The sequence below is a fragment of the Protomyctophum bolini genome, assembly GCF_963924005.1.
Source record: "Protomyctophum bolini genome assembly, chromosome: 11".
NCBI classification, from domain to species: Eukaryota; Metazoa; Chordata; class Actinopteri; order Myctophiformes; family Myctophidae; genus Protomyctophum; species Protomyctophum bolini.
In genome coordinates, this window is record NC_137872.1 from 21912118 (window position 1) to 21935855 (window position 23738).

At 41.9% G+C, this 23738-nt stretch overlaps 1 protein-coding gene across 1 annotated transcript in view; it reads right to left on the reverse strand.

The window, feature by feature from the left end:
- Nucleotides 1-23738, reverse strand: part of LOC308323359 (syntaxin-binding protein 4) — a gene marked incomplete at its 5' end in the record, with an annotated part of 150757 nt that overhangs the window by 33773 nt on the left and 93246 nt on the right. Inside the window, 5 exons of the mRNA XM_080775088.1 lie at nucleotides 486-615; nucleotides 4316-4416; nucleotides 12251-12325; nucleotides 13103-13172; nucleotides 17693-17788. Coding sequence (XP_080631214.1) covers nucleotides 486-615; nucleotides 4316-4416; nucleotides 12251-12325; nucleotides 13103-13172; nucleotides 17693-17788 — 472 coding nt within the window. The remainder of the gene's footprint in view (nucleotides 1-485; nucleotides 616-4315; nucleotides 4417-12250; nucleotides 12326-13102; nucleotides 13173-17692; nucleotides 17789-23738) is intronic.

Here is a 23738-nt window from a genome sequence, read left to right on the forward strand (position 1 = left end):
GATTGGAGTGGGGGGAGGGACTTCTCTGTTGTGTATATACAATTACACACACAGACCAGAAGTCTTGCATAGTCGAGCATTAAACCAATTCTGCTTCACAAGATAAATGTGGGCGGAACCAAGATAATCGATGGGGAATCTATATTTTATATACACATTTGGATTGTACAGAATTCAAACTGTAGGATTGGGTATTGTCACGGACAGAAGTGATTACTTCCTTTTCCAACTGCACTGGGAGTTCAGTCTCAGCCATTAATTAACAACCTCTGTGACTGTTCCTTTGATGTGCCGTCGGCTGCTCAGCTGCATGCACTGTGTCAGAGAAGTCAGAATAGTAGTGCAAACCTTATCCCCAAACGACCCCCTGTGTGTGTGTGTGTGTGTGTGTGTGTGTGTGTGTGTGTGTGTGTGTGTGTGTGTGTGTGCGTGCGTGCGTGCATGAGTGTGTGTGTGTGTGCGTCTACCTGCTTGTGTGCGTGTACCTGCGTGAGCGCCTCATGGTTCCGCTGGTGTTGTACATGCTCTGGGAGCCCGCTGGGCTCAGCATCAAAGGACTCTGGGAGCGCGACGACGAGCCAGACGACGTGCTGTCCTGCGGTCTGCCCGGGCCCCCTGCTGGTCAAACACACACGTACAACACACTGCTGTCAAGCCTAATTCATGCTCGGTCGTGAGACGGTGTCGACTGGGAATAGCCGACATGCAAGCTCACAGTGTGGCACGGATGTGATGCCGTGTGAGCTTCTAGCTCTGCTATTCTCGCCACGAGACACCGCCTCGCAATTTTAGATACAAGCTCATAGCGTGCCACTTCGTGCTGTGCTATGCTATGGGCTTGTAGATCTGCTATTTTTGATTATTCTAGATCTAGAACATTATGTATACGTGTATAGTTAGGTGAAAACGTTTGAGCACCACTTACAGCAACGTACGATTTTAGATTTTTGAAAAGTTAAAAAAAGAAATGGGTTAAAGGTAGCCTACGTATATGTTATGTGACTTCTCTAGCTTTCTGTCGGTAAACAAAGACGCAACCATAGCTCCCCCAGAGAGAGAGAGAGAGAGAGAGAGAGAGAAACTCTGAAATGATAATGCCCAAAATCCGAACGTCTACCGAAAAACAAACGGTGAAAACCCTCGAAGAAGACCCGAGAGAGAAAAAACACCTTTCAAAGGTTAGAAACACTCATTAGCACTTTCTTTTCAGAGAACATAGTGTGTCCCAGCAGGGTGTGTAGCACATCAGTGGAAGTGTTACACATTCCTTTTGTGTTCTCTCTCTGTCTTGTATTCTCTCTAGCTCTGCTACCATTACACACAGTGGAATAAACAAAACAAAACACTCAGCACTGCTTAAAGAGATTTATAATTCAAATCTCTAATAGGCTCTATTAGAGGTGTGCATTGGCACTGCCCTCACAATTCAATTCGATTACGATTCACCAGGTAACAATTTCATTCGATTTGATTCTACGATGCATTGCAATTCATCACAGTTGTCTATTACTGCACAACATGGCACATTTCCATGAGTCAATACAAGCAGTCAGATATACAGTACTGAACATGCACATTTTATTTAGAATTATATTATATATAATATAATTGCCCCTTACGGGTCTATAACTCTAAGAATTCATAGTTATGTCGGCATTGAAATAATAATATAGGCTAAGAAGAGGTTCCATTAGATTAGATTTATTCTCTTTCGGATGCAGATGATACACCCCAAAGATGGAAAGACCGGGGCTTCAGCATGATTCTGCATCAGTTGCTGCACAAACTGCATTCAACTGCTCCTGCGTCTCAGACACAGGACTCAAGAGAGGATGGTCCTTAAAACTTCATGCACCCCCCATCGTAAACTTGATCTGTGAAGAATAAACCAATATGCTGAGTGACTGCCGGAGAAGCCAAAAATCCCTCTCCGAGAGGCTAGTCTTTCATCCTCAGGTTATGTAATATTTGCTTTTTTTAATGCCCTTGAAATGAAGGGTAAAAACTGGCAGCGCGGCAGTAATTCAGTCTTCAAGCTGCATGTATGCGGGCACAAAATAGATTACTCTCCAAAATGAGATGAGAAGGTCTGTAATACTACTCGCAAGACTTAATGTGATTTTCTATGTGTTTTTAAATTGAGCCAGGCTATCTTAAATTGAGCAAAACATTAATAATGTGATTTAGATGTAGGTATTTTTATTTAAGTTGTTAATAATATCACTGAATTCCACTGTGCAAGTGATTTTTCTTTTTTAATCATATCTATCTCTGATATACAAATGTAACCAGGGTGAAAGTGGCTTTAAGTTCTTTCCATACCTAAACCTTCATCTCCTCAACATTAAATTCCTTTAGAAATGACATGCACATAATAATAATGTATACACACACACACACACACACACACACATACACACACACACACACACACACACACACACACACACACACACACACACACACACATACTCACTCACTCACTCACTCCTGCAGCGCAGCAGCAGGCAGCTTGACACAGATGCAATCAATCATCAGTTGTTCACATCAGGGCCATTTTAATATCGGAGCGATTAGTTAAAAAACATTGGCCGATGTTGATGTGTCTGCCGATACATCGGGCAACACTAGTAGCTTGTCCCAACTACTCCAGGTTCTTTTTCGCAAGTGACATCCCTGCATGGCATGATGATCGAGTAGATAAGTGACATACGAAGGAACAGCACAGAGTGCAGTGCATCTATGGTTGAAACAAGCGCGTTGCATTACTCGCTGTAGCAATGGTTGGATGGTGCACACTCGCAAAAACACTCACTCGCGTGACGTGTATCAAACTATGGCCGATTACTGTAATTTAAAACTCATCCGGAATAATAAAGTGAGTGAGAGAGAGAGAGAGAGAAAGAGAGAGACCCAGCAGACATAAATCCCAGCATGCCTTGAGCCACATACAGTATACACACCAACTTTTTTTCTCCTCTATTGTGGTGTAATGTGAGCTGGAAAGCCAGGTTACATGTTTATGGTGATTAATGTTGTTGCTTTATGTAGGTGTGGCCTTTATTTGTCATTGTCATACTAATAGTTGTTCCTGGTTAGGATCCCCCTCCCCACACACACACACACACACGCACACACACACACACACACACACACACACACACACACACACACACACACACACACACACACACACACACACACACACACACACACACAGCCCTCGGCAGTACATTGTACCACCCATAGTGCTCTCTCCACTCATCACTCTGATGAGTGGAAATGGTGAAAAGTAAGTGGTGGAACTGGAAAGTAACTATATTTACTTACAGTATGTACTGTACTTAAGTATAATTTTGAGGCGTATAGGTAGGCCTATTTGAAATGAGCAGATCTACAAGCTACAATGCATCATGACACAATTGTACAATTTGTTTCCGCTTGGTCTGTGTCTAGGAGGGCTGTGGACAGTTCAGAAACCCGCCTACCTACCAGTGACATCATCGTTAAGAGTTTTCTATTAGCTTGGATTCCCAATCGATGATGTCACTGAAAGACGGTTTTATAAATTTTTAAATATATTTTTGGGGGCTTTTTGCCTTCATTGACAACACAGTAGTTTGGCAGGAAAGAGGGAGAGAGGTGGGGACACGAAGCAAAGGTCGCCGGGATCAGGACTCGAACCTGCGACACGCTGTCAGGCTGGATTACCATTCTAGGTGCCTGGACCGCTTGGCTTGGCCAGCCCAGGCCGGAAGACGAGATTCTGAACTGTACACAGCCCTCCTCTGATACACAGACCAAGTAGACCAAAAGGGTACCATTTTATCATGAGCAGTAGTGAGGACCAATTATGGAGATGGGTTGACAATGGCTTCCATTGCAAATTAATGGTAACCATAGCTTTGTATCTTCATGTCGCTGGCTTCCAAATAAAAATGAATAGTAGCCTCACTATAGAGCGTCGCAGTCCCTCCCCCTTTCAGAACGACGAGTGGCCCGAGTGGCCGATCAAATAATTTATAAGGAGAAAAACAAAACAAATAGTGTTGTCTCCTGCCTTTATTTTCTTCTTTCTAATGATTTGATCGGCCCAAAATATTGTGTTCATTGTCATGATTTGTCACGATCCGAGTTGGCTTTGTCCGCGGCGTAACCGTCTTTATATAAATACTTAAAGAAAATCCTATGGGAGAAATGCATTGTATTTCATTTCCTGGGCCACTCGTCGTTCTGAAAGGGGGAGGGACTGCGACGCTCTATAGCCTATAGCTCTATCAGCCGGTGTGGAGACAGCATTAGTGTTACATAGTACCTGGTTGGATGGGGGATCGCAGCTCGGAGCTGGGGGAGGTCCTCATTGATCCCGTGCTCCCATGTTGTGCACAGTACTCCATCACGTCGGCAAACTCTCTCCTGTTCAGAAACACACCAAAGAACAAGAATGAGTGATCACATGGTCTTAAGTTTGGCATACACTTTAAGGTGGTTCAACCACTTAAACCTTTAAAACTGGAAAAGCATCTGTGTCGTTTGAGATTTATTCGTGATGTCACATCACTGACAAATCCTTGGTGTCTTTATAACCAGCTTCGAGCATAATGGTGTTCTACACCATGTGTTTCAAAGCAGTGATATCTGTCCAACGTTTTTCTATTTTTTTAAATATTTATTTTTTGCCTTTATTGAGAGAGGGACAGGAGTAAAGTAGACTGACAGGAAACGGGAGAGAGATGGGGGGAGACACGCAGCACAGTCCGTTGGGAGCAGGATAGTGGAAGGCCCGTGGCACGCTGCACCAGGACCGCTGATCCCAAGTCATTTCTGATACAGACACCTTGGATCAAGACGTCGTCAAGGCTAATACAGACATAACCTTTTCCACCCTATCCTCGTTGATATAACACCATTTAGGTCAGTGGTATAATTATTACATATGTGGTGATAGAATAATTTAGCAGCCAGTCATTGACACACGTGTCAGTCAATGATGCTCGCGTGAAAGGTTGGGAACCCGTTGCTCTTAAGAGTTGTCTCTGTACTTGGACCAAATTACTTTGACATAAATAACTGATCTACACCTTGGCCAGCGACCACATCAGCACCCTGACGTACAGTAGATCCTTCATTTTTTTTCTCTGAAGAGATTTGGTGTAAATACTAGCAAACCTAGCACAGAGCCCTGTGGGACTAAGCACTGTATTTAGGGGTCAAGTGGTTAAAGTAAGTTCCGGACTGCATCTTTTAACGTGATCCATACATTTACAATCCACTCCCCTGCATCAGAGAAGCAAAGTTTAAAAAAAGAAGCAGAACATCACTAATCGATGCTCCGTGGCTGGCTGGCTTTTGGTGCAGACTTCGCTGTAGAGATTTGGGGTTCCATATAGGAAGGCAGAGATAACCTGTAAGGAAAAGATCTGCTTTGTGACTGTCCCCGGGTGCTGACGTGGTCGCTGGCCAAGGTGACCCGGCCTTTTAAATGAGACCTCCTAAACTTTGGAACGCACGGCCCAGGGGACTCGCAGCCAACACACTCAGCATCGGCTTTTTAAAAAGCCATCTCTTTACTTTCTCCTTTCTGTTCTTTTTTTTTTTACTGAGACAAAATGTATATCGCCACTGTCGGGTGGAAACCTTGTATGTCCAAAATGGTTACTTTTTCAAAGGAAAAGGGGAAGAATAAAAGTTCCAATTGATCCACTGTAGTTCACCAAGACTTTGTGGCTGCTGGTCATTAGTACTTATATTAATGAATTAAAGGTTGCTTCAACCACTTTAAACCCCAGCATCTGTTTTGTGGGGAAAGTCTTCGCAGAAACTAGCAGTTAGACAAACAATACTTCTGATCCATTTCATCCAAAAAATGATCCTGCATCATTTCCATATACAAACTGAAATTAATAATACAAAAAAGAAAAAGGAGGAAATAAATAAAGTAGAAATACAAGGGAAAAAGTAAAAGAACCATTTACATAGGGGTAGCTTACCTGTAGTAGGCCTACTTCTACATTCTACATGTATAAAATATATGTATTTCTGATTATTTCCAACTCTTTAATATCTTCAACTGTTATTTTCCAATTATTAATAGGGAGTGGCTACATCCAACCATTTCTTTGTGATTTGTTTTAAAGCAGTGATACGTAATATTGTATACAGATATTTATCTCCCTCCCTGTGTATTTCTAATGAAATAATACCTACAGTAATACAATATTGATTGGGTGAATGGGTTTAGGCAAAATGTGTTTGTGTTATGTCTTTTCAATATTGGACATGGAAAATATGTGTATGTTCGGCTTTCTGTGCTGCACATTACTCCAACATTCAGCATGGCCCGATGGCCTGTATTTTCATAACATTTTGGGTGTTAAAAGCAAATTCTTTCCAGTACTTAGATTGTGTCTTAAAACATTACTCATAACATTATGCATGACACTTACATTGGTATGAAACAATTGTACAGATCATATTAGTCAATTAGTCAAATAACAATAGATTTGTGAGTTTTCTCATAGTAATCTAATTCTGGATAAGTAACAAGCAACTAAAGGTTTCAAATATTTGTAGTGTAAGGCATTGAAAGATGGACATATTCAAGTCAAGTAAGAATTGCACTTGCACTGTTTGCTTTTGATACAGTACCAATACAATCATTCTATTATTCTCCTTGATACAGTACCAATACAATCATTCTATTATTCTCCTTGATACAGTACCAATACAATCATTCTATTATTCTCCTTGATACAGTACCAATACAATCATTCTATTATTCTCCTTGATACAGTACCAATACAATCATTCTATTATTCTCCTTGATACAGTACCAATACAATCATTCTATTATTCTCCTTGATACAGTACCAATACAACCATTCTATTATTCTCCTTGATACAGTACCAATACAATCATTCTATTATTCTCCTTGATACAGTACCAATACAACCATTCTATTATTCTCCTTGATACAGTCCCAATACAATCATTCTATTATTCTCCTTGATACAGTACCAATACAATCATTCTATTATTCTCCTTGATACAGTACCAATACAATCATTCTATTATTCTCCTTGATACAGTACCAATACAATCATTCTATTATTCTCCTTGATACAGTACCAATACAATCATTCTATTATTCTCCTTGATACAGTACCAATACAATCATTCTATTATTCTCCTTGATACAGTACCAATACAACCATTCTATTATTCTCCTTGATACAGTACCAATACAATCATTCTATTATTCTCCTTGATACAGTACCAATACAATCATTCTATTATTCTCCTTGATACAGTACCAATACAATCATTCTATTATTCTCCTTGATACAGTACCAATACAATCATTCTATTATTCTCCTTGATACAGTACCAATACAATCATTCTATTATTCTCCTTGATACAGTACCAATACAACCATTCTATTATTCTCCTTGATACAGTACCAATACAATCATTCTATTATTCTCCTTGATACAGTACCAATACAATCATTCTATTATTCTCCTTGATACAGTACCAATACAATCATTCTATTATTCTCCTTGCATAAATGTACTTGTAGTTACTTTCCAACACTGGTGTAAATGTGGGGGAGCAGTGTTGCCAAGTCTGGTAATTATAAGCAATTTTGCTCTTGTTTTTTTTCTTCCTGTAAAGTCACTTTTTGGGGCTTGTTTGTAAAATGAAGTTGCTTATTTGGGCTTGTTTGCCAAATGCCGTGTAAGTCAAACAGTTGCGTGTAAACGATCCCCAAAACAAAAGTAATGAATTAATATTTGTCCACAAACAAAATAACAGATCTACAAGCTCACAACCCACAACCACATGGCAACGAACGCATTGTGAGCCTTAGAGTATATATTAATAGAGACGGCACCGGAGTTCTCCTCCCATCCACTTGCATTAAGTTGCTCAAAAGCCCATGAGGCGATTTCACTCCTGCTTCCGGGTAGGAACAAAGTGCATTCTGGGATGGCATTGGGCCAAATCGTGAACGTGCTGGCCGTTGACGCGTTGATCATTGCACGCGTTCACGTATGAAACAGCGTTCACGTGTCATCATGAACGTGCGTAATGATAGTCAACGGACCAGAATTGGCCCAGAGCTGCAATACAAAATTCGGCCACTATGTCCATTTCGCCTCAAGGTTTCCTCCGTGACCTCTATTAATATATACTCTAAGTTGTGTGCTTATAGATCTGTTATTTTCAGCCTAGCATGGTCTTTTGGTCTTGTTTTCCTATAGTCCTGACCGCTTGTTTCTCTCGCAAAATGTGGCAACGCTGGATGGGAGCTGTAACTGCTGCAATATCACATAACTCACACTGCAGGGATGACTCACACTGCACTGTACCACCAGTAACTAAGTACATTTACTTGAGTATTGCAAGTAAATATATATATATATATATATATATATATATATATATATACATATATATATAGCCCAATTTCAAATACAGGAAAAAAAAACAGATCTACAAGCTCTGCTATTTTCACTGTCTGTCTGGAAATTGAATTTGAATACTCAAGTAGTTTAAACGGACCCCTTTTTGAATACCGTACTTAAATATTTGTAAAAGCAAGTATTCCAGTACTGTGGGACGGGGCATCACCAGCCCACGGCGGAACCAACAGAAGCCACATGTCACCCCACCACCCCAATCGTCCCACATCCGAACAGCGAGATACAGGCCAAAAATCTGCCGTGCCCTTGCATGCGTATGAGGGTGGGATGTGTCACTTATACTTCATCATAATAAAACAGCCTAGATAAAGATCATGGACCAGTCCGAATCAATTACGCTCTTCTATAAAGTCCAAAAAGGGGGCCCATACCTTCAAAAATACCTAATTTGTTTGTTCAGAATCACTAATTTAAGTGGTTAACCTGTCCCCATGGGGGGGAAAAAAGAAATAACTAGAAGAAGTGTTCCTCGGAGCACTGGTCTCCGCCAGGACAGGTAGGTTATTGAATCCCAGGTGTGTCATTTCTTTCCACGTTGAGCCAGCATTAGTACCATTGGAGCGGTTAGGCAGTATAGGCACCACTCAAAATGTTTAGCAAAAATCTGCCTGCATGCTTGTGGTGCTGCCTATAATAGGCTAATGTGAAAAGGGTGGCATTTCTTGGAGGCATTACTACAGTACATGGTACAACCTAAAGTCAGTAAGAGGTGATGCTGTAACACTGCATCTCGTAGCGATGCAGCATTGTGGGTTAAACAATAACTTGTTTTTAATAGGAAAGCATGACACAGGGCTATGTCAGTGTGGGCACTGGGCAGCCATGGAATCAGTGCAGCAGTATTTACAATGCAGAAAGACATATTAATAAGGATGTCAGAGCTAGAAGTGGAGGTTTTCAGTTTTTTCTTTGTTTGGACATAGTGAGAAATGAGAATCATAACAACGGCAGTAATATGCCTTGTGCAGTCCACAGTCTACACTGCCGGAAATCAAAAAGAAGAAGGATGGAATATGAAAATTCGGACAGATTTACATGTCTATATAGATAATGTGCATGATGGACAAAATCTGGAGGAGTAATGTAAAAAATACAAAAGTTGGCCTCTGGTGGTGCTATAAAAGGCAGACAAATACAGGGTAGTGGTTTTTACCTGGGAGTGTGTGTGCAAAGTTTCACGATTGGTGCAGTTGTAGGTAAAAACGCAAATCGAAAGGTTATATCGCCACGATGTGGGCTGATTTGAAAAGTAGCTTTTCTTCCTCGGCATAGTTGGAATGTGCGTGCACAATTGTTTGCGTTGTTGATTTGAGGCATTTTGTACAAAACAGACCAATCCTGCAAACTTTGGAAGCCAATGTTAGCCAATCAGGATGGAATATGAACAATTAGACAGATCCATCTTTTTGTTTTTAAATATATTTTTTATCCCACGATTTTGTAACCCATTTTTCACCCCTGTGCCAATCATCTACTGTGATCCTGGGCTCTACACACCCTCCGCCAACCTGGGGAGAGCAATGGACTTAGTGTGCCTGAGTGTCCAAGTTGCTCCTTTACACCTGACAGGGGGGAGTTTCCCTGGTTGGACGTAGCGCGTGGAAGGAACACGTTATTCCAACCAGTTCCTTTCCCCTCCATCAGGCGCCCCGGCTGGCCAGGGGGAGGCAGTTTAGAGACCAGGATTACTGCATGTTTTTGTGAGGGTACCTACAATGCAAACTCCACACAGAAAGGCCCTTTCGCCAACCCCGCCTTCGGGTATGGGCACTGATGACACGGAGGAGGAAACACGCTGCCAGCACCCACAGTGCCCCGAGCGGGAATCGAACCCAGGACCGTCTAGCTGTGAGGCGACAGCAGACAGATCCATCTTGACTATAGAAATAATGTGTAGAGATTTGCGCGATGTTAGGACAAAGGCTGTGGGAGTAATAGGCCTGCAAAAATAGGCCTGCAAAAATCAGCACTATAACAGGCTGATCTGCAAAATCCGGTGCAGAGGTTCTACACACGGACGGACGGACGGAGGGACGGACAGACAAACAGCGTGCAAAACATAGTCTCAGCCAAGCTTTCGGCCTGGCCAAGCAAGAATAATAAGAATAATAATAAGAAGAAGAATGGTGGTAAAATACTGCTCTTATAAACAGATATAGCCTCCCACATAACCATAACTAACTTATGTTTTCCCCCTCAATAACATTATTTATCAAATGTTGGCCTGAACGACGTGAAACTGTGTACACACAGTCCCTGGAGACAAGATCAGAACTTCTGCCCTAAATTTGTCGGACCGTTAGCACCACCAGATTACTGCCTAACACATTTGTTGATATTAATCCTACCGGTAATCTATATTTTGTCCAAAAATCATACAAATTCGGTACACATTTTCCCTATAGCCTTGTGATCGAAACCAATCTGTGGGATTTTTCATAATATATCATCGTGATTGGCTAAGATTGGCTTCTACTACCTGGCTCTGGACACCCGCATAGTGCTCAGAGGAAAACATTTTGTTTGTTAAATTTTCATTTTATATGACAGCAGAGCATCATAGCAAAAATAATTAGATATTAGTTTATTGGATTGAAAACTAAAGCTAATATGTTGAGTTTAGAATGTCATTGTGACTCTCTTCTGACTCTGAGTCATACATCATAGTCTAGAGCCAAGTCTATAAGAGGGCCATGAAGCACATGGAGTCCCACATCCACAGGAGACATGACCTTTCTTGTCCTGGTTTTTTCTTCTTTACTTTTTTAGTGGATTGTTTTTGTCTGTTGCTGTTGGTAGACGTACTAGTCACTTTCCACCTGATGTTGTGTGTGAGTTCAGACTGCTCCAGATCGTACTAACTAACATAATTTATCTTCAGACTAGCACTCAAGTCCAATAGGGGAACATTAGCTGAAAAATAGCCAATCTAAGCTCACAACGTGTCTGACGCGTTGTGAGCTTGCATATTGGCTATTTTCGACTGTACATGGAAAAAAAGAGCAGACCAATTAAGAAAAGAACCAAAGGTCAAGTTTACAAATATTCAGGGTTAAACACACAATGTATGTAACATGAATCCAATATTTAGTAGGGGTTCCTGCTTCATCTGTCTCATCTAAGGGGTCCTAGGCCTGAACTCTGCTCTATATGGAGTTCCAGGTCGACTGTTATGTCCAAATATCATAGTACACTCGAACCTCTTGAGTAACCTAACAAATCAATAGTATGTGCTAACACTATAGCTTCAAACGGAATTGAACACGGAATACTCTTTTTGCAAATGCATAGTAAAATGCCAGGCATTGTGGTTTAAACACACTAGGGTGGGGTATTCTTTTCTTTTCTTTTTCTTTTTATTTGGGGGGGGGAGGCTCATATATTCTCATCCCTCATCTCATGTGCTCTCACTTCATTATTTAAGCTGTCCTTCTATGCTCCCCTTCCGAGAAAGACAGACAGACAGACAGACAGACAGACAGACAGACAGACAGACAGACAGACAGACAGACAGACAGACAGGGAGAGAGGGCAATTCTAAGGTCACTCGGGGCAGAGTTGTCACTCGTCACTTGCGTCCTTGAGGCTGACAATGTCGTCAATGTTTGACACATTACGCTGGTGCACACACAACAAGAGTTTTACACACATGTACGCATGCACGCATCGCATGCACGCAACGACACACACTCTCTCTCTCCTCTCTTCTCTCTTGTATGGATATAGTAGGTAACATGGATGGAGTGAATGAATGTGACGTACTTGGCTTCTTCATCTCTCGCAATCAGAAGGCGCATGTGATTGGTCGCAGAGGCAGCTCTCAAGATGTCCACAGCTCTGAAACACGCATGCACGCACCCACGCAGGCAGGCACACACACACACACACACACACACACACACACACACACACACACACACACACACACACACACACACAAAAAGCTAAAATGTTTGGAAATCGCTGATTAATTTGGAACCGTTAACTTCATACTCGTGCGCTCTGTCTCACAGGTGGGCTGTGGACAGTTAAAAAACCTGCCTACCAATGACATCATCGATGAGGATTCCAAGCTAATAGAAACTGCAGCCTTTCTCTTCCAGGAACGTTAGCAATGCTGAAATAGGCTCTTTGCACAGCAGCCATATTGGAAAGAAATTGAGCCTCTTCCTTTCCTACCTGTGTCATTTGAGGGACAGCAGTATTGCTTTGAGGACTATTAGAGGACTAACTCTTAGGGCATTTGAACAGTGCTGACTGCCAGTCACAATGTGGGACAGGGTTTCAATTTGTGGGACACCTGAAAAGTCTTGGAAATGAGGGACTGTCCCACGGAAAGGGGACATCTGGTCATAATGATACTAATGAAGGCTCTGTTTCCACTCTGGCTAGAGTCAGGATGCTCATAGTTGTCTCATTAGAAACACTTTGCTACACCAGTGGGTCTACTGTGTTCTGTTAGAGTTATGGGGGTCCTTGAAATTAAAATGTTCGACCAGAATGGAACAGAGCCTCAGTTAGAATCATTTGTAAAAAGATTCCCAGTTTCATTCCAATATGGATGCTGTCCATAGAGCCCATTATATGAAGATATTAAGGTTGAAGATAGCCTACCTTTGGTTGGTCACTCCACTGAGGCTGTCTCCATTCACCTCCATGATCTGGTCACCTGGCTTGAGCTCTCCTGTTGGAGGTCAAAGGTCAGACGATCAGAGGTGCCATGTAACAAAGTGCATTTACTCAGATCATCCCACAGCCTGCGGGAATATTCAGTCGCCAGGGGCAACTGAACTCAGATCATCCCACGGCCTGGGGGAATATTCAGTCGCCAGGGGAAACTCAGATCATCCCACGGCCTGGGGGAATATTCAGTCGCCAGGGGCAACTCAGATCATCCCACGGCCTGGGGGAATATTCAGTCGCCAGGGGCAACTCAGATCATCCCACGGCCTGGGGGAATATTCTGTCGCAAGGGGAAACTCAGAACATCCCACGGCCTGGGGGAATATTCTGTCGCCAGGGGCAACTCAGAACATCCCACGGCCTGGGGGAATATTCAGTCGCCAGGGGCAGCATACAGTAGCATTTGGACCAGTCACTTTGCACCTGTGGGCCGGGTGCCCACTGGTGGGCCGAGAGGGTATCGCAAGAGGGTCCCCAAATAATTGTGATCCAAGACGAAACACAATCGATAGATTAATCGTTAAAATGTAAATGCTCCAGGGGAACGGTGGTGCAGTCGGTAGCTCACAGACAAACAGACAGACAGACAGACAACCATGAGGCCAGGCCGTCCGATGTAATTATATGTGTAATTATTGTTACCTTTGTAATTATTATAAACCTCCCCTCCAAGTTGTAGCTATAGCGCTTCAAGGTATCTTCAGTGATTTCACTTAATTCAAATATCACTTTTTTTTTTGTGATAATCCTCCCTACTATAGAGTGTGCTGACCTAAGGTGTTCCTCCCTGTCCCCAGTTCATCCAATCAGGATAGAGAGGTGCGTTCCTCAAATAATGATCGAGCGGAGGCGGGTCTTGGTGTGCGGGCTGTTGGCCTGTTGCGCGTCCCCTCCTGTAGAGCGTGTGCATGTACACATCTTGTTACCGGGGCGGACCGGGGTTTTTTCCAAATCAACCAAATCACTGAATGCTCCTTAAAAAAAATCTTGAATGTGAGTTTTGTCTCTCTCTCTCTCTCTCGCGGGCCCACACACAGGAATACACAGGACGGTAAATCGTGATTTTCATTAAATAACAAGTAAGACACGCGAACGCAGCTCATGAATTGCAATAACAACAATTAGAATAAATTACATACTTTTTTATGGTTTCTTTGAAGTTATTTAAGTTTTTTTAAGTTAAGTTTATTTTTGTAAGTTTTTTCTTTTGAAGTTTCTTTAGGATTCCAGGAGGAATATATACAGTAGGTTATATATTATCATCTATCGATACAGTCGACAGACAGACAGTTCTCATTTTGTGTAATTAAAATAATATATATTTTTGTAATCCCAGAGAATAATACATTTTGACCAGTAGCCTATAACACATAACATGAACATAACAGATGTAGTTCAATATAAAATATAATAAAAAACCTTCCCATCCAAATAATGGCAGACAGGTGATCAACTTCACTCATTTATGATGATCATGAACAGCTGTGGGACCACCAGCAGCTAGTCTTTCTTAAAACCTCTGCTGAGGGCCAGCCAGTCACTTCTTGATCAGCACTTCTAACTGCAAGCAACGTGTGAAGCATTTTATGTTTCTTGTTGCACTGGTGACTCTTTTGTTTGCCCAAGGTAAAAGCTTTTTCTTGGTTTCCTATGTAAATGTATTAAATTGTAGGTCCATTGCAGATTCCTAGGAAAACAAACTAATTTCAACTCTGAAATAATTCTGTCTTGAATGTTCATTAATTATATGATGTCACCTGCTCCAGGGAATAACTTGGAACTTTTTCCAGTCTGTTGTCTATAATGACTTAATTGGGATGAGTTTACTATGTCAATTTCAGTGTTTCTGTATTGTAATGGGCTGTATGCATGGCAGCCATATTGGAAATAAATCCCATTGTACCGCCTCCCACACGACAGTGGCTAGCTGTGACAGAGCAGATCAGAGGCAGGAACGTAGGGACGGGCAGCTAGCCACTGTCAATGCTGGAGGCTTCTGTGCCAAAGGAAAATTCTCAGACGTTTCCGTTGTCTCCTATAGCTCCTATATGCTTCTTTTGAAATAAATGAAAAGCTTATAAAAATATAAATATTTTGGCCATTCTGAAAAAAGGCTGAATTTGAAAAAAGCAATGCCTCTTTATTCCAAAACTAGGGATGCACTGTTATTGAAATGTTGGCTCATATCCCAACATAAACAGCTTGAATGTATTTTCCCCAGAAAACATATATAATTTGCAGCCTTCATCACAAAAGGCTTTTTCATAATTGTAATAAAATTAAATATCTGCTAAAAATATATTATTTTACAGATTAATTGGTTTGCCGATTAATCTCCCATCACTAGTTTATAAGGTTAATCTCGACTCATTTGACAGCAAAAACATAAAAGAAAAATATTGCTGCAAAGCCGTGATAAGGCGGGACATTTTCAAAAAACTGCTATAGCGCCCCCCCCCCCAATTTGGCCAATTGGTGTAAGACTGTTTTCAGTGCTATTTGGCATGACCCTCTACCATACTGTAAAGTTTCACAAACCTGTATATGTATTCGGGGCAGAAGAATTTTCATATAACGGCAATTTTCACCGGTTCATAAAACTTTAATTTTTTTCCACTTCCGATTATTTTATAGGTCCAAAGTTCACATGTAAAAACATGTGCATTTTGATCAAAGATACCGGGAGGAGGTAGCTTTACTAGCTTTTAACTGTTTTTCATATTATTCAAAATCGAGGGTGATCTAAAGGTCAGAGGTCAAAAGTCAGAACACGAAAGTTGTTTGGCATTTGTGTTTATTGAAGTTTTATTGGCGATGGACAAATGGTTCATGAACATGCCTGTTCAAAGTTTGCATTTTCAATTAAGTGCTATAGCGCCACCCTTTGACCAATGGTCGTGGGCTTCACGCCCTACCGTTTGGTATAGCCCTTTACCATATTGCCATGCCGTGGCTGCACCTTTGTTACTTTCAGCCACTGCTGGCTGATCACTGACCCTGGGAGAGTGGTGCTTGCAGCGTTGTGGAGAAGCCATCAACCATTCCACTTCACACTCAAACACCACACGACCTTGAGTCCTCAGCAGTGCACCTGCCAAGGTGCTGCTGTCTGCCAAGCTCTCTGACTGAACGACACAACATACATCTGTACACCAGTAGTTGCAAAACTGGGGAGTCTGGACCCCAAGGAGGTCCCCAAATTATTTGCTTAATGTGCAACATTGTTTTCTCACTAAACAAACCAACATACAGTATAAGTGTAGACCTTTTTAATACCAATTTGGCGAAATTATCAATTATTACATAAGAAAGAGGAACATATTATGAAAATAGCCACTGTCCGTCGGGTGGACCTAATAAGCCAAGAACACTAAACCCGGGTGATTTGAGCCATACATTTGTGTGCTATTTTCATGCTCAGACCCAGGCACCCACCCAGCCAACCGCACACATAGCTCCGTAAGGGAGTGGTTGCGCCACTCAAAAATAGTGTCTTGTGGAGTCGTGGTGCAACCACTCCTATAGACAGCTATGTATGTGGCTGTGTCCCTGTGTCCCTGTGTCCGAGCATGACAATAGCGTTTTGTTCACCACCAAGTGTCACTGTTGCACAGCCTAACACACAGAAACCAGTGTTTCCCTGCCATTTGATATGTCCAGGTGTGCTGCCTGATTTGACCGAAAGTAACACTTTTCGTAGCCTAAAAATCTCGGGGCACACCTAGATATACGGTGTGTATATATATATATATTAATGCTGGGCCGTTAACGTGCTGCGTTAACGCGATAAAAAAATATCGCCGTTAATCTATTCTCAAAGTTGGGTCTGGGAGCTGGGTCTCACTCTGCACAGAGCCTCTAAGTCTGCAGCGGCCAGGAGGCGGTGTGTGTTGAGAAATAACAGAGTTACCGTGTGGGGGTCCCTCTACTGTACCCTCTACTGTACTGTACTGGCACACCCGAAATCATCATATATACAGTACAGTTAATATGTGCGTGTGTGTTTGTGTGTGTGTTAGGTTGTGCACAGGTGATGAAAAACAACCATGCTGTTTTCGTGCTCAGACCCAGGCACCCACAGCTCCGTAAGGGAGTGGTTGCACCACTCAAAAATTAAGCTATGAGTCAATGAAAATGTTTATGAAGCTTTACAGTAGAGGATCATGCCAAACTGAAACCAGTCTTACTCCAATTGGCCAAAGGGGTGAACATTTGTACAAAAAATATAGCTGCAATATATTATATATTTTATTTTCCATGTTGAAATATTATAGAAGAGTACCTCAAATTGCCATGTATTGCTGTACCTAAATATATTTTGATAATGGACTATGAGCTTGTATATCTGCTATTTTTGAATAGCCAAGTGTAAAATATAGTTAAAGTGGTTAACCTCACTTTGAGAAACAATGTAGGCTACTAGTGCCATTTACACAAGGCAAACTTTTTTTCCATTCAGAGTCGAATTGACAGTCCATAACTTGCGATGTATGCTGTGGGTGTAAACTAAGCAGCTCTTACCATCAGCACTAGCAAGGCCACCGGGTAAAATCCGCTTGATGTATATCCCAAACTCCTCTCCTGTCGTCTCCCGAAGTCCACCAATCACCTTGATGCCTGTTGGGGACACAGAGAGCAATCACTTCAGGTTCACTGTCACTTGACGTTAACTAGCCCTGGCATACCAACGTTGGGCAAACATTTACCTACACAGTGTCTGTCTGTCTGTCTGTCTGTCTGTCTGTCTGTCTGTCTGTCTGTCTGTCTGTCTGTCTGTGTTATATTTCAGTTATCTGAAATGTTTTACTCTTAGTTTGGTTTTAGTTGACGGAATATTATGAGATTTCAGTCCACTAAATCTACAGTTGATTTAGTCAAATCAAATTCATGTTATGTACTGTATTTAAGTATTTTAGTCGAATAACATGTATTTTGTCGGGACGTGATGGCATAATTAGCTTGTATTTGCGACCACGTATAAAATGACTCATCTTACTTCTACTGGATCTCTTCTAGTCTCCACTAGTCGCACCCTAGTTTGTTTTTTTTTACAAAATTATCAACATAGTCAGTTTTAGTCATCATAGCTTAGTTTTCATTTAGTTTTTGTCGGTGATAAAAGGTAGTTGACGAACATTTCTCGTCGGCAAAATGAACACTGCCTCTTAGTCAGGGACATGCAGAGAAAGTTAGATGGGCAGGGGCTGAAATTCCGGCACATTTGGCACAACATAGCAAAAATAGCGGAGGTACAACCTCCCAGCGCGTGGCACTGTGATGCAACGTGTTGAGAGATATTTCCGGGCGCGACCCTGCACTTTTTAGCTGTACTGAAGATGTGGCGTACAATTTCTACACAGACGACAAATTATTTCAGGGTAAAATGCTCCGTTCACGTTCAGGAGAGTTCGGAAAGGTAATTCTCCTGAAAGTTGCCTTTCGGTATATGGCATGGAAAACAAAGGGATGCATTTGCATTTTAGTTTTACCATAGTATAAATATTGCATTCATGTGTGCACGTGCCTGGTCTTAGTTATTGGAAGCCACTAATAGCTGATAAAGTTATTAGTGGCTTATGTTACAGCCCTTCAAACCATCCTGGCGCTCTCATCCCTCATCGCTCCCCTGTCAAAACAACACACGGCGCTTTTCCAAAAGGACGTGATCTGTGTCGAGGTTTAATTGGCTTGTTTGTGCACCGCGTAGAGCTTTTACCGCACTGCTCAACTTGACATTGCTTAGCCAAGCAATTATTTCAAAACTACGGCGCTTTGTTTGTAGGGGATTTTTTCCACCTACTCTGAGAAATCAGCCAATTAGAAGTGTCCTTTCGGGTCATCCCTGCACCATGGCATGTCGGCTGTTCCAGCTATTCCAGCAGAATCCAAGCACTTACATCCCCAAAAGGAATGACTGTAATTATACCGCAGCAAAAGGCATTTTCACTCCTAGCTATGGTCTATAGCAGTGCATGCGGTTCTAAAACCATTTTCAAGCCAAGGACCCCACAAATTGGTATACAGTATTATACCCCCAAATTGATACGCATTAGCCCACGGACCCCCATATAAGATAAGCTTTTCACAGTGTGGTTCTATATCGCTCTCTTTTTTTGTATTGATATGCATTAGAGTAGACCACGGATCGCCCCCATTTGATACCATTATAAAGCTCTGGAACCCCAAACTGTTTAATTAATTAATTAACGGTTCAGTTAGAGCTACTTGAGCACGTCCATTGTCCGGTACTTCATAGTTTGTACTCCACCACATATCAGAGGCAAATATTGAAACACTAGCTAGCCGCCAAAAAAACGAATGAATAACATTTCTACAAGCTCACAAGTCAGTGAGTTGTGAGCTTGCTATATCCCCTCAAGGACCCCTGGGGGTTCCAGGACTCCACTTTGAGAACCACTGTCTTATGTTCTGATTATGTTCATATTATTTATGGCAGATAGGAATCAGATGGATTTGATCAAATCTGAACAGCTAATCTCAGGCTGAATTAGGCTTCATGACGTATCCTTGGCACGCAAACAGTCAAATCAATAATAATTCTCAGTGGTGGAAAGTAACTAAATACATTTACTTATGCACTGTGCTTACAATTGTGAGGTAATTGTACTTTACTTTACAATTTTCAATATGCCTTTACTTCTACTCCACTACATCTCAGATGTACTTTTACTCCACTATATTTATTTGAAAACTTTAGCCTGAGTAGACGATAAAATTACCACTTTTTTGAAAGATCTGTTTAAGACATGTCAAACAAATTATGTGTAGTGTATGTTGAATTAGTTGGGCTCCGCAGCATGGTCAGTGTAGGTGATAAATGCATTGTGCATAACAAAGAAGCGGGCAGTCCCTCTCTAAATTAAAATCACACACATTCATCATTCACAACATGGAAGGTGGAAATTAAAATGAGCTTGTTAACAGCACTTCGAGACTAAAATACACAGGCTAATGCTGAGTGTGAATTTAATCGTGGCACCAGGAAAGGGGACCAAATGGACCCCTGGCATCTGTAATTCTGAGTTAAATTATCAGTGAGAATTTTGCAGTGTTTGCCATCAATAGGCCTATCCCTTCTCTGCATCTCCCTTCTCTGCATGTGTCGCACAAGATACAAACCTCCAGTATAGTATTATTTGTGCACATATGAAACCAAATGGGCCCTCTCAGAGTTAAATGAACACTGAACATTTTACAGTGTATAAACGCAGTCGGACACAATGTCCTAGTCCCATTTGTTATCAATCAATTTCTTAAATTAGCCATTGATTAAGTCCTGGCCCACCATCGAAAAGCATGGAAACAAATTGGCCAAAGGTGGAAATTACAGTTACAAAGTAACTTTAGCCGTGTACTATACTTAAGTACAATCTTGAGAGATTTTTGCTATACTTTAATATACTTCTGTATCTCAGAGGCTAATAGTATATTTCTTAAACCACTACAGCTTTATCTGACAGCTTTAGTTAGTAATTTTACATTGGTAGCTATATGTAAGCACACATACAGTATTATGTTAATGCCAATACTTTTATCCTTTTACTCAAGTAACATTTGAAATGCAGACCTTTAATTTACCTCAGAGTATTTCTACATTGACATATTGCTACTTTTACTTAATTAAGTAAAACAGTCTGTGTACATCTTCCACCACTGAAAATGGCCCAACGCCAAATGTGTTTTCCCAGTCCTGATCTATGGACTATGGATTACTGTATGTACGTGGTCTATTGCAGGGGTTTTCAACCCCTAGCTGAGAGAGGGATGTAAGCAGGGGACCCCCACTAGGCCTACATATCATATATTTCATATAGCTTCATAGGCTTGTTTGACAGCACTGTCATCGGTGTTTGAATATTTTGTTTATTTGTTAAAAACACATTTAATCAATCCTAATCCCCCTTTCACTGCTGTTGTTTTTCACATTTGAAGAATCACCCGATAGTGGATGTCGCTCCATTGCACGAACGGGTGTCTTAAAATACTTCAATCGAATGTCCTAAAGTGGATACAAAGCGGATACAAATGGTTCCATATTATAATTGTCAATAGAACCAATACAATTCCAAATGATTGTCGGGGTGCAGGGTCCTTATTTTTCAATCAAATATGATTATTCTGGACCAGAATTCCATATTTATTTGGGCATAGCTGACTCGTGATGACGTCATAATGAGTCACTGACGGCCAGCTTATAACCGTTTGCTGTCTCATTAACCACTCACATCCAAACTAGCATAGGACTGTGCAAGAAGCCTTTGATCTCCAAGACTATAACTTCATTTACAACACTCTAACTATCCTGAGTCCAAAGATCTTCAAAAGGACTCTCTTGACCTGATACTGAAGCCCATGAACGATATTCCACTTGTAATCACACCATAACTATTCCTGGATCCGAAAGGTGAGGGCCAGTTCCACAGTCAACCAGTTTTGTTTGAGTAGTTTTTTTACAATATTCTGCTTTGATCAACCGTGTTGCTGGTGTTGTGAAATGCTCCGTTGGACGTTGCGTCTGAAAGGTGCACCGAATAGGCTTTCTAATCATACTGCGGTGACGGTGGGGCACGAGGTGTACTCATTCGGAGGGTACAATGGCATGGATCAGATTGAGGTACACGTCTTCAACTCAGTGTCTTTGCGCTGGGTGAAGTTGCCACCAGTGACAACTGAAGGAGGCCAATGTCCCCTTGGAGTTCCCTCCAGTCGCGTTGGCCATACAGCTGCGCTGATAGAAGACACCATCTACATATGGGGAGGGTTTCCTTACTGCAACGTGCTTTATGCATTTGATGTGGATCCCCACAGATGGTTCAAGCCCAAGGTTTCTGGGACTGTTCCAGAGGCGAGGGCCAGCCACTCAGCCTGTGTCTTGGGCAAGGTCATGTATATCTATGGAGGATGGACAAAGACTGAACGCACTAATGACATCTACAAGTTGGACACCACCACAGTGAACTGGGCTTTGATAAACACCAGAGGAACTCTGCCACCTCCTTTATCACATCAATCTGCCACCATCTTCGGGACAAAGATGTTTGTATTTGGTGGCTGGGCGATCCAGGAGGATAACTGCGACACCTTCAGAGTATTTGACACGGAGAACAACTTCTGGCTGAGCACACTTTCTTTAAAGATTCTTCCAGATGGTGTGTCTATTACTATGTGTGGTCATACAACTTTTTTCTACAATGGAGAGCTGTACATGTTTGGTGATAAGAAATGTCACAGGAGCTCCAATGATCTGTGGAAAGCCAACCCTGAGACCCTTTCCTGGAAGAAGGTTGAGTCCATGGGGAAAGGGCCGTCAATGAGGATGTTTGGGACTTGCTGTCGCATGGTGGGAGATCGTATCATCCTCTTTAAAGCTAACCTGTACATCTTAGATTTAAGTCCTAGTCTGAAGACATTATGCAAGCTAGCCGTTGTGCAGTACTGTCTGGAGGTGTCGGAACTACCACATAACATCAGGTGGGAACTGGCAGCCATGAATGTTTCAGAAGAAGAAGAAGAAGACGACGACGAGGACAGAGAAGAGGATAGAGAAGAAGAATATGAAGATGAAGAAGACGGAGAGGAAGAATATGAAGATGATGAATATGAAGACGGAGAAGAATATGAAGATGATGAAGACAGAGAAGAATATGAAGATGAAGAAGACGGAGAAGAAGAAGGATGAAGATTAATCAGAATTTGAACTACAATTGGAAGAAGAAGAAGACACCAGCCGCTTGGAGTTTCACCAGGCTGTAACATATGTGGAGGAACACTCTATCCCTCCAAGTTCCACAGAGATCACCCTCCCCACCCGGCTTCCAACCTTCTAAGACTGTCAGTTTTGTTTGTTGGAGCACCAAGCCAGGTGCAGTGTAAAGGATTCAAACCTCAGTCTCCATGGAGGAGACAGAATTTTTTTGATTTTAGATTTTTTCCCCTTCTTTTTTTCAAGCACATGATTTCACTCCACATTGTAGGTAGAAATATTGTACCTTTGGGACCCAGACCCAGACAAAAATATATTATGAATTGACAACATAAGCCTATTTCAAGTATTGGGCTTTACTGCTAGATTTGCAGCCTTAAAATCCAGTCCTATACTATGCTGATCAGAGCATGGTCAAAGTCCCATATCTGAGCAATGTAGGTTTTTTGGTGTGATTATTATCATGGCAGAACAGCGTTTGTGCCAAGTTTGGCAGATTGGAGCAACAGTGTTCCTGTGGCCCTGGTGGAACTATTGTCATGGCAGGCTCCTTAATTACATTTGTGCCACGTTATGTGCTGAGTCGAGAAACAGTGTGCCGTGGCCCCTGGAGGCCCTTAACATGGCTCCTGCTGGGAAAATACGTTGCCTGGTATGGCTATTCTGATGGCAGACCCCGGAACAGTGTTTGTGGCACGTTTGGTTCAGATTGGAGCAATGGTACATCAGTGGCACCGAGGAGGCCTTTGCGTCCTGCATAGAGCTATTCTGTATTCATTATCTGTGGTTTTGAGCGGCGCTAGCCACTCCTATGCACAGCTTTGTGTGTCTGTATGAGCATAG